The sequence below is a fragment of the Rhinolophus sinicus genome, chromosome 14 (genome assembly GCF_057876585.1).
Source record: "Rhinolophus sinicus isolate RSI-liver-muscle chromosome 14, RSI-T2T, whole genome shotgun sequence".
Lineage (NCBI taxonomy): Eukaryota > Metazoa > Chordata > Mammalia > Chiroptera > Rhinolophidae > Rhinolophus > Rhinolophus sinicus.
Genome location: NC_142514.1, coordinates 132,762,520 through 132,775,112, shown reverse-complemented (window position 1 = coordinate 132,775,112; position 12,593 = coordinate 132,762,520). Strand labels below are relative to the sequence as shown.

General features: G+C 40.0%; 1 protein-coding gene across 5 annotated transcripts in view; it reads right to left on the bottom strand.

Annotated features, from left to right (window-relative positions):
- PRCP (prolylcarboxypeptidase) overlaps positions 1-12,581 on the bottom strand; it is a 61,178-nt gene extending 48,597 nt beyond the window's left edge. Inside the window, exons 1-2 of one of the 5 annotated variants that reach the window (XM_019752556.3) lie at positions 12,497-12,581; positions 11,216-11,397 (exon numbers count right to left, since the gene is read on the bottom strand). In XM_019752556.3, the coding sequence (XP_019608115.2) occupies positions 11,216-11,377 (162 nt within the window). In that variant the 5' untranslated portion in view covers positions 11,378-11,397; positions 12,497-12,581. Of the gene's footprint in view, positions 1-11,215; positions 11,506-12,445 lie in introns of those variants that run through there. The other 4 variants (XM_019752555.3, XM_074335691.2, XM_019752557.3 and 1 more) reach the window with 4 other exon arrangements.
- Between the last annotated feature and the right edge of the window lie 12 nt (positions 12,582-12,593).

Below are 12,593 nucleotides of genomic sequence, written 5' to 3'. Positions count from 1 at the left end.
TGAAAGAGACACAGCAGCTGTTCCTCTCCAGTCATAGGACCGACCGAAGGGCAACTTGGAACTGACACATACATAATAAAAAGTAAGGATTTACAAATATACATAGTTAATTGGCCTCTGTTTGCAAATGTAAAACCAAAATCATAGGAAGAATTGCCTTTACTTCAGCTCTCAAATCAATATGGGCAGTACACAATTACCACATGACTATTCTTTAAGGAGACATTTTCCCAATGTGTTCCTTCTTCACCCTTCCCTTAGCCCTCACTCATACACAAAACAAAGAAAAAAACAGGAACTGCTACATTCCCTCCCATGACTCTTTCTCTCTAGATAACGTTGAAAGAAAGGCCAGCAGACAAGTAGCCACAGCTTCCAGATCATAAGAATAAGAGAATGAGAACAAGTAGGTCTGTTTTTATTTGCAGGACATTCTACCTTGTTCCCCAAAAGGACTTTAGACAGCTGTGAATCAAGTTTCCACATTGTTCCCCCCCAACACACACACACACACACACACACACACACACACACACACAACTTCCTTACATCAATGTGTAGATAAGCAGGAAAAGGGAGAGGGAGAAAAATATAAATTCAACATGAATGAAGATATAAATTCAATAAACATTCACAAGTAAAACAATTTGCAATATGCTATGGAGGAGTATGGATATGTAGTTACAAGACAGGGTTCCTTCTTTAAAAGGGGATTAAAACAAAGGTACACAAGGCTAAAATAAAATACCTGCCATAAGAGAAGTACAAAGAGAGATCTGACCAATCACACACTTTCAGGAGGTTAAGAAATGGCTCCAAAAGGAGGCAGTGTCTTAAATGGGGCTTAAAAGATGAATGGGACTGATGATAAAGGAGGGAAGAGCATGGGAGAGGCATTCCAGGCAAAGGAAAAATGTGGGCTAAAGATAAAAACAAAAAGGTAGTGGGCATGTGTAGAGAATAGATTAGCAAACTGGAAAGGTGAGTTGAGGCCATAGGGTGAAAGGTCTTGAACGCTACAGGATTTTGTTCTTAATAAAGCAAACAATAAGGAATTATTGCAGGTTCTGAGCAGAAGAATGGCTTGAATGCAGGAGAAGTGATTAATGTGACCCATGGGGACTGCAGTGGAGGGGAAATTGCAGGTAGCAAGGAGGCCCAGTTGAAAGACTCTTCCAGTTCAGGAAGGCAGTAATAGGGGTCACAACAAAGGGTGAGGGCCATACAAATGAACGTAACATATACTCTGAGGATGGAATCAACCCAACTTGGTAATTACAAGGAGTATGGGAGAAAGAAGAGCCAAAAATAACTGGCATTTCAGGCTTTAGGGGCTTTGTACTTTCTGCTCCCTCTGATCCACTGTCCCTTTCTTAGAGAAACCTTCGTGAAATAAAGCCTTTCCCATTCGCCATACCCCATATTTACACACACATATCACTTTGCTTATTTCCTTCAAGGCAATCATTATAATCTATAATTATTTTATCTAATGTTTATTTGCTTATTATCTACTTATTTTCTAACCAGAAAATAAGTTTCACTTGATCAGTCCATCTGTTGTCTCCAGAACCAGGCCTGGCATATATGTAGACCCTCAACAAATACTTTTTTCAATGATAATAACACCACCAGGAGAAAGTTGGACCGAGTCATCATCTAACCAGATGAGTCTGGTTCTGGGTCAGACCTACAAAACCTCCAAGTAGAAACATCAAGAGGCAGACTGAGGTAGTGATTAAAAAGCCTAACACTCGGTGCCTCAGTTTCTCCATCAATAAATTTGGGATAGCAGTACCAAGAGCTCATAAGGTCACTGTGAGAATTAAGAAACTAATATGTGTAAAGTGTTTAGAACAATGTCTAGTACATAGTAAGAGCTCAATAAATATTTATTATCACTATTCTGATTACTTTTAGAGAAATGGGTCAAAGCATGCAAGAGAGATAGAGACAGAGAGAGAGAAATCTACAACCATGGATTTGGGAATGATCTGAAAAGCATTCCTGAGAGGAACCATGAGCTCCTATCTGTGAAAAGCAGACAGATAGGAGGGTTGGAGGCTTAGGGAAAACACATGCTGTGGTCCTACTTAGGTGGCCTAAATGCTTAATGCCTCCCCTTCTTGACATGGGTACCAGCTCCTCTGGAAACCTTTCATTTACTTCCTCTCCCCCTTCTCTTTCATCCAGTAAAACCTAAGGGTTGAAATGGAATAGAGAAAGGGATTGTTCTTTTTTTATCCCCTCCATCTCCACTCAAATGAGTTCTTCCTCCTTGCCCACAGCTGTGTATGGAAGACAAGGACGCAGAACACTTAAGGAAAGGATGGCAGAGCAGCCATGGCTAGGCAGCGAAGGAGGAACAAGAGTAATCCGAGTGTTAACCGAGAGGCATGGCGTGATGTGATACAGTCTGAGGTCCGAAGGCCCGGTTCTAAATGCTGCCACATACTGTCTATGTGAGCCAGGACAACTGCTTCCTTTTTTAATAACGCTTCTTAAAAATGGATTATAAAATGATGTAGGTTCATTATACATAACTTGAAAAGTATAAATAAAATATCACCCACACCTTTCCACCAGTTAATATTTTGTATTATTTTCTTCTATCCTTTCTCTGTACAGCTATAAACATACTTTTAAACATATTTGACCGTTTCAAGTGGTAGTTGATTATTCTTTCTAACCTCTCCTACCACTGGGCCTGGAAGAGGGATAGATTATTTTCCTTGTTTCTAATTCTCCCTCCCTCTTCTCCAACTTACTAGCTTTAACTATTATGGCATCAAATTATACCACTCCTCTTGCTACAATCGTCAGCTGACCTCTGGTTCACTTTCCCTCATTCATTGAAGATTTTAGCTCCTTGTTCACTGGCACACCAACATAATTCCTTTGAAAATTCTTGGTGATTTCAATATCCTAGGCTCTTAGCTCCTGTTTAACCTGTCCCCCACCTACCTCAGTCACTAACTCATTGTCAAACCTTAGATCTTGTCACCACTAGATCTTGTCACTCCCAGGAACTTTAATCCCAACATACCTTCAATTTCATTCCACTCCCTCATATCTTTCGACCTTACTTCCTCTACTACTATGATTCTCTAAATCCCTCATCATATAGTCCACCTTTTCACTGTCCCTCACCCTGTTCTCACTCCCCTCTTTACTTGGCTTAAATTCCATGGTCCATGAGGATAATCACTCTCTCGTATACACCCCTCAGTCCCCAAGTCTCTCTTTGTCTCTTTTACTCATTTGGTAAAAGGGCAATCCTGGTTCAAAAGAATTCTCCACTAACTCCACAGCCACAGCCAAGAAACTGAATGTAACTAGAAAAACATACAGGCATGTCAAGTGGCTTTACTAACCTGTATGAGATTTCAAAACTGCTCTAAAATCAAATTCTGTTTTACTCACCCATTTACTTTCCTTCTCTACTAGAGGAGTATTTACTTTCGCTGTCCTCCTCCCTCGGACATGTCCCTCCAGCCTTACTAGCCTCCTTGCAGTTGTTCCTGCCTGGTACACACCTACCAGGTTTTTGTACTTGCTCTTCCCCATGACTTCAATGTTCTTCCCCAGTACCCATAATGCCTTGCACACAGTAGGCACTCAATACAAACTGAGTAAATGAATTTGGAAATAGATTGTATGTTCTGTTTTCTGTTTTGCTTTTTTCATTTATCATCAATTCATGAACATTTCCCCACCTTGTCAGATATACTTCAAGGCCATTTTTACAGGGCTAATAGTATTCCATTTTATGGATATATGACCATCATTTATAATTTGGAAATGAAAAACCAAGACATTTACAACTGGGAAATTTTGGATGTTTCCTCCTTTGATCGTTCTGAGCCTCACTCAGTATTTGCACATTTAAAAATAAGGGTAATATCTAACTCAAAGGATTGTTGTAGAGACTGAATGTCGACTATAAATAGATACAGAGACATCAGTTTTATTAATATTGCTTAGAACACAGAGGCATCATAATCTCAACTGAATGAAAGATCATAGATCTTAAAAGCAACAGATTCAAATGTAACTCACAATATTGTCCCTTAATAGCTTGATCAAGACACTTAACTTCTATGAACTTCAACCGAACCTCAATTAAACCATATATTTCTAAAAGTGATTGTAGTAATTAACAACAGATATATAAAAAAGCTCAGCATACTATCTGGCCCAGATTAGAAAATCAATAATTGTTCATTTATTTACTGCTCATAAATAATAACTAGGACTTTTCTTAAATTGTGAACAAGATTTTTATAAATTCCCCAATAATATACAGATTACCAGTGCAGAATTTGCCACTGTGATGAACAATTAATCAATACCTACAAAGTATACTTTAGATTTTTTATATTAATCTCTATATCAATTTTATGTCTTTTATTATAAAAAGACAGGCAAAACAAATATTTTTTAATGACAGCATAAATTCCTTTACCATATTCTAATATATATAATACATAATATATATTATACATATATAATATTATAGTATATACAGTATATTACTGTATATACTATAATATGTAGTATATATAATATATACTATATAGTATATAACATATATACTATATAGTACATATTATATATATACCATATATTATATATGTTATATAATATACACACACACACATCAGGTCAGTGAATTATGATAACAGCAAGAAAACATAAAGTACATCGGCCTCACTTCAGGGATATCTTTTGAAGCAATCTGTGAGCTGTAGCCATATAAAAGCTAATACATTACAAATTTATTATATCAGTGCCTTTCCATATTTTTCAGATACAAATTTCAGTATGTACAACTAAAATGGTCAACAAATACACTGTAAGGTCCTCTAGGATGTAATCATCTCTGCCTCCCTAGGACCTAGCCCAGGGCCTGACATAAAAGGAATTGGATAAGCCCTGAGTAGGTAGATGGGTAGGGGGTAAGAGACTAATTGAGTATGGTAGTCAGTGGTGCTGTCTCTCCAAAGCCAATACTTTTTGTCTCCCCACCTGTGGTTAGATGCAGTGATCTAACCTGTTCTGGCCAATGAATTATGAAAGTAAGTGACAAATGTCATTTCCAGGCTAGAACATTTATATGCTGACACAAGTCCTTCCATGTTCTTTTTTCTCAGCTACAGTGATCATGAAAGCATATGTTGAAAGGAAATTTCCATCAGTCTCTAAGTGAATGTAATTTGCAGAACCCTCTGCTCAACCCAATGTAAATACAGCATGAGTCATAAATTTTTATTGGGTCAAGTCACTAAAATTGTGGAGTTTTGTTATAGCAGCATAACCTAGCCTATCCTGACTAGTACAGTAAGTAAAGTAATGACATTTATTTTAGAACTAGAAATTTGTTAAGTTTATTTTCAGAAAAACAAAATGGTAGAAATAAGCAGTTTATCTTGAACATGTAACTTAACCTGTCTGTAAGATAGTTCTTTCATCTATAAAGTTGGACAATAATATCTACCTCATAGGACAGCTATAGGGATTAAATAAGTGAATGTCTATTCAGTACTTAGCAGAGTACTTAGGGCATATAAAGCTTTCAATAAATGGTACCAGATTATTATTATTAATGCATTAGATGCTTATACACTGCATATTTTAGTTTACGCTCCCATCTCTTACTCCAATCCTATCTTGCATTAATACGCTGAAATCTAGAGTTAAGCATCATACCCAGGGTCATAACAAGAGTTAGTGGCAGGCCTGATACTAGAACCCAAACTTTGAAAATGTTTTGTTAACTGCCTAAAGCACAAAATCCCTGCAATATACTTAAGGCTATAAACGTGACAGTGCAAAACCTAAAATTAATTTTTACTTAAACTACGTTTTAGCATTAACTGGTAAAACATTCAAAATTCTGCTATCAGAAGGACAGTGTTAGATTTAGTATTATTGTTGAGAAGAGAAGGTACTTGCAAAAACCTAAAAGGATACGTTCATTATATTTTCCCCTCCACAATTTCCCCAAACTCAAAATAGCATAGAAAAAAAAAACCACCAGAAATAGCTTCATGTATTTTTTCATGCATCAGTCTCATGAAAAAATGTATTAAGCGAGGAAAAGTCAATTTCTCTGCCTTATTTACAACTGTATTAAGTTATATCCCACTGATAAAAAGACACATATATTTTTGTAACAGAAGAGTTCACATGGATTTTCATTTTTCTAAATAACTATTTTATATATGGTAAGAGATGGTTTAAATATTTTATTAAGAAACTGCAAGATAAATTATAATATTTACCATTTACTGAGTGTTTACCCAGTGATATAAACTGTGCTAAATAAGCACTTTACACATATCAGCTCATTTCATAACACATTTGTAAGATAGGTACTATAATTATCATTATTTGCTAATAATAAAAATGGAAACTCAGAGTAATTTGTCGGTAGTTACTCAGGTAGTGGTAGAAATAGAACTGATTCTCAATTTATATGGTATTCAAGCTCTATCAAATTCTTGACCTTCCATAATTTTTTTTAGATCACGGTCAATTCATCTTATCTAAGGGGTGGACTACATGATCTCTAAGACTTCTTCTAACAATGATTCTGTGAGCAAAAACAGAAATCAGTTCAGAATTCACATAGTATCTGTGACAGTAGATTCCAGATACAAGGGGAAGGCCATCAGTAGAAGAACCAACAATAAGAGTAGAAGAGAGAAAAAAAGAAGAGTAGGAAGAGGAGGAAGAGCAATGGGCCCTTCCAAGGGGGCCGACACACATACATTTTACTAGACACTAGGGCCACTGTAAGAAAGGGGAACGTAGAATAGGAATTGAAAGTACAACTCTAGGGATGTACATAAATAGAAATAGCTTAGCCTGCTGATATGATTGCCTCAGAGCAGACCAGGAAGGAGCTGTGGAAAGGCTCTGCAGGAATCAGTGGCCATGAGCTCAATGCTGAGCCAAGATGCAGAGTTCTAACATAAACACTGGTCAGTAGTTAAATAAGAATAGTTGAATATAGATGAATGACCACTAGGTTTCTAGAAGAGGCATTTCCACAGCTGTCATGCATCTGGATCAATCTGAAATGCATAACACTATGGAGAATGTGCTTTTAGGACAGAATGGGAAAGGAACTAGCACTTACTCTACTTAGTTCTTTAAGTCCCTACCGTGTTCCAGGCACTGTGTACGTGCTTTCACATGTTACCATACTTTACCCTCATAACAACCTTGGTAGATGCGATGGCTAATTTTACATGTCAACTTGCCTGGGCCACAGTGAATCAGATATTTGGTCAAACGTTATTCTGCATGTTTCTGTGATGGTGTTTTTTGGATGGGATTAACATTTAAATCAGTGGACTATGACTAAAGCAGGAATGCAGTTGGGCCTCATCCAATCAGGTGAAGGCCTAAGTAGCACAAAGGACTGACCTGTCCCAAACAAAAAGGAATTCTGCAAGCAGAATTGCCTTTGGACTCAAACTCCCTAGGTCTCCTGTCTGTGGGCTACCCTGCAAATTTTGGACTTACCAAGCCTCCACAATCATATGAACCAATTCCTTAAAATAAATCAATATATCTCTGTGGAGACACACACCCACACACCCTATTGGTTCTGTTTCTCTAGAGAACCCTGACTAATACAGTAGATATTGCTCTTACCACTCAGGAAAATAAAAGCCTAAAAGGACCCTTTCTCTTTTCCCACTATATCACAGAGTAAAAAGCCCTCAGGACTCACATTTTATTTTGAGGGGCTAGTATGGGAGGTGGAGGGTAGTGAGAAACATGGAAACCCTGTAACTACAAGCCACACATCCCAAGGAGTCCTTTACAAACCCTAGTGTCACATATGTACCCAGAGCCTTGAGGTGCCCAAGTGATGTACTAACCTTTGGTCTCCTGATTCAGTTATTTTGGATAAAGAAATAAAATATTCCTACTAAATCAACATTTGAAGACTTTGAAAGAAGAAAAAATAATTAGTAAAGATTTTGCTTACCTCGGTTCAGTCATCTATTCAAATGGAGACTGCAGCCAAGAAATCAAGAGAAGGCTGAGACTCAAAAGGGCGGCAGCAATGGAAGAATTAGGCAAGAGTACCAAGAACAAAGATGGGCTGTTAGAGACCAAGGTTAAGATAATCCACTTCCTCATATTCCCAGTTACATGTACAGATGCGAAAGTTGGATAGTGAAGAAAACAGGCTGATACAAAAAAAACTTGATTCATTTGAAATATGGTGCTGGAGGAGAGTTCTAGGAATATCCTGCACCACCAAAAAGACAAGTGGATCCTAGAGCAAATTAAGCCTGAAACATCACTGGAGGCAAAAATGACAAAACTGAAGCTGTCCTACTTCAGGCACATCATGAGAAGGCATGGTTCTTAGGAAAAGACAACAATGCTGGGAAAAACAAGACAGCAGGAAAAGAGGAAGCGCAAATATGAGATGGAGTGACTCCATAAAAGACGCCTTAGGTACGCGTCTACAGGAGCTGAGCAGGGCTATTGAGGACAGGACACTGGACATCACTCATGCAGAGTTGCTGGAAGTCAGAGCAGACTCAACGGCACATAACACACTAATAATGGACAGAACAGATAGAAAGGAAAATAAAAGATTATTTGTGTCACTCTGCTTTGTTTAGGCTTTCTTTGGTTAGTCATTCACTCTCTCAATAAATATTTATTTTGTACTTTATATTTTTTATGGGCTCTTCTGTATACTGGAGGGTGCTATTTAGTGTGCAGAGTGAAAAAAGACAAACAAAGTTGCCCTCAAGTCAAGAAGTTTCGCAGAAGAGGTGACATTTCAGCTGAAACAATGTGAGTTTAAGTAGTGGAGAAGTGGGATGGTATTCCAGACAGAATTTCAAACACAGTAAAATTCAATTGAGTCTATGTTCCATGTTGCTAAAAGTGTATGTATGTGTTGGGGGGTAGAGAGGCTATGGCAGGATATGAAACTGGAAAGGCCAGCTGGGGTTATGTAGTGAGGAATAATGGCAAAGAGTTTGACCTTTGTCTTGCAAACAATCAGAGTTAAGGATTTCTAAAATGGGGAGGGACAGGGCCATGGGCCAAGCCTTTTTACTGAGACCATTCATAGAGCTTATGTACATATAAGGACAGCTGGGAATAGCTTGGTCAGCTAGACAGACATAACCACAGATAAAGAAAATCATTATAAAGTTTGATTAAAATTAAACCTTGAATAAAAACTGAGCCGTACAGTTAAAATAATAATAGTAATGTTTATTATTAAAAGGCATGAGTATTTCATGTGCTAATTAAAATATTAAAGTTGAGTTTACACACAGTCAGTTGCAACTAAAAATCTATGGTCCATAAACTGGCAACTACTATAACCATTATTAATGCAATAAATACATGTGGAAATTTTTCTCAAAAAAATGAAATAAAACTCAATTGGAGTTGATGTAAGGAAAATGATTATTATGGTAATAAAGATATAAGTGAAATCTGTGTCCTAGAATATGAACTAAATTTTATATTTAGGCCGGAGAGCAAGAGATGGCTTAGTAAAGCCAAACAGATTTTGCAAATCACCAAAATGGAAAAAGAACTTGCCTTAAATTACATTTCTAAAGAGTGAAGTGATCAAGAAAGGAATCTACTATAAAGGAACATTAATTAAGAGCTAACAAATCATTCGGTCTCTTCTACCCTTTCATTCTCCATTTTTCTGCTGATAGTTTTCTTTTTCATCATTCCTAAAGGGATTTTAGAGTTCCTCATTCCAATAGCTCCCCTTTAATTTTACTTTAGCAATAGAACCCTGCAAATAATTGTAAACAAAATCAGTATATAAAAAAAGAAAGTATAAAGCTCAGGCTGAAAGAGGGGATACTGGGACACCCTATCTTGGCCTCCACTTGGCCTTCACCCACCGTCCCTCTGAGATGTCTCCCCAAAGAGCCCTTAATTTTCCTCAGTGCAGTGTGAAGCATTCTGGTCCATATCCAAGCCGCTAAATTTATAAATGAGGAAACTGTAGGCTAGAGAATTCATTTAAATGAGTGGCCTGAGAAAAAGACCCCTCCTTCCTGGCACCTCTGCTGAAATTAAAATGGTTTCTCTTCCTCATAAACCCTGATGTAAATTTCTGGGTTAAAACCATTTCTTATAAATTATTCTACAAGTTAACGCCACCCCTCTATCCCAAACTCCTATTCAAAATTCACATAGGTCAGTAACCACGAATTTAATAAGTGCCTACTGGAGGACAGGTACTCTACTAGCGACATGTCATCTGCTCTCATTTAACCATTACCAAATCCCCAGGAGAGCTAGAAACTGGGTTCAGAGAAGTTCTGTAACCTTCCCCAAGTCACAGAGTTAGCAGAGTGGAATCCTGGTATATCTGACTCCTACACCAAACCTCAGATTCCTGCACTCTTCCTAACCTCAACCCTTCCCAAATCTTTGCCTATCTTTACATAGGCTCTCAGAAATACAAAACTGTAAGGGATCATTGTCATTCACACAATATGTACATTTCCAGGCTTACCAGGAAATAGCTCATGCCTCTGTCAAGTACAAAGCTATCAAGCCTACCTTAAATTTCTAAATGCAAGCTTCAAAGAACAGAGATTCTAAACCCTGCCCCCACTCCCAAAGCTTGGGACGTACTCCTACAACTTCCTTTACAGGCAAGGACTACATTTATGTTCAGTCTTACAAAAAATAATGAAGGTTAAAAAGTCTTAATAAAAGAGGTACCAAATCAACTTTGAGCTGAGCATGAGATGAAAGGTGGCACTTTAGGCTGAATATTGGGTAAAATTTAAAATTTGTATTTGGGGGCAGCTTTGGGACAAAGGATGACTGTCAAAGTGGAGTAGGGGACAGAGTTGGCATTAAATAATTTGAATTTGGGGAGAGGGCAAGATAATTTGGATTAGGGCATCCTCTGGGAGCAGAAAAACTTCTTGAAGTGACTATTGTGGCAAATTACAGAAGACTGTGGAACCACGACTGACATTAAATCATTGATAATAGGAGGAGAGATTTTAAACAGAACTGAGACTTGGGGCCATCCTCTGGAAAGGGTAATCCAAAGATCGGACAAGTCTTAGGCAATAGGGGTGTGAAATTCCTGGTGGACTCCGGTGTCTGGGGTCCCGCTGGTTGGGTGGGGGGCCGTGAAACCCCAGTGCTCCCCTCAATCCCCCGCCCCCGGCCTTACCTTTTGTTCGATGTAGTGAGTCGTGAACTTCATGGCTATAGCGGAGTGGGATGTGAAGCTAGTTGACAAGTGAAGCTTGCTAAAGGCCCTTAGAGCCGGCGGTACCGGGATGGCAGCCCCGGGCGTCAGGAAAGCCAGGAACAGGAGGGAGAGGCGCCCCATGGCTCGGGCTCGCGGCTGCACTGCGGGTGGGGAGGCAGACCCGCTGAAGCAGGCAGTCACAGCGGGACCCCGCCTCAAACAGGCTCCTCCCAGGGGAAGCCCAAAGTCATCCCGCCCTTCAACAGCACCGCCCAAACCCAGGTCACCCAAGCCACACCTCCCCTGTCCCAGAGGACGCCGCCGCATTTCATCTCCCTCTCTTGCCATCCCCACTTTAGAGTCCACCTTCATTTCGGTCACGCTCCAAATCTACCCTTATAATCGCAGGGCCCCAGCCTACCTGACCGCTGAATCCCATCTTCAATTATATGTATCACCCACCAAATCCATCTTTCCGCCTGGTCACCCAGTATTCCCGCCTTTATCATCACCGCCAAAACCTAACCCGTTCCCCTTACTTCCATCGCCACACCCCCATGCCCTCCGCAAATCCCAAATAATGGTAATAATAGCAACCACCACAATTTATTGATCGTTCATTACATGTCACTATATCACTAGGCATAGTGGCACACACATCTCATTTAACAGCAATCTTGTGCGTCGTGTATGATTGTTATTCCCATTTACAGAGGAGAAAACAGGCTAGGACAGGTGCGGGGACTGCACTGGGTCACCCAGAAAAGGCTTCACGGACTGCTCTATCTGGCTCCTTGCACCCCACCTCCACTATGTAAGCCTAACCACCTCCAACGTGTTGCCCACGCAACCCATCCATTAACGAAGGTCACCAGGGGACCACGAAGCCTCGGATTCCGGCTTGGTTCAGGTCCTTTCTTCCAGGTAACGCCCCCTCTTTTCCCAGCACCATGCAGCCCGCTCTGGGTGAGGTGAACTCCCTCCCTCCTTTCCCCCGCCGCCGCCTCCTTCTGCCCGCGTCCCCGTGCGGTGCTATCCCCCTCCGGCAGAATCCCCTTGCGTTTTCACGGCTCCGCCAACGCCCTTCACCAGCTCCCACTCCTCCTTCCAGCCTCCCGGCTGAACCCCAGTCGGAGGGGCGTTCCCCCAGCTCCCACCCATTCCCGGGATCCCTACGCTCAGCGAGCTCAGCTTGGCCTCCAAACCTACTTTACAGACAGTACTACTGCTCGACCAGTCGGGGAAGAACTTTTGCCAAACCTGTCTCTACACCCAGTTTGACGAATATGGTCGTTCCCTAAAGCTCACAAGATGCCGAGGTTACTCTCCACCCTCGGCGGCGCCTTCTTCTGATTGG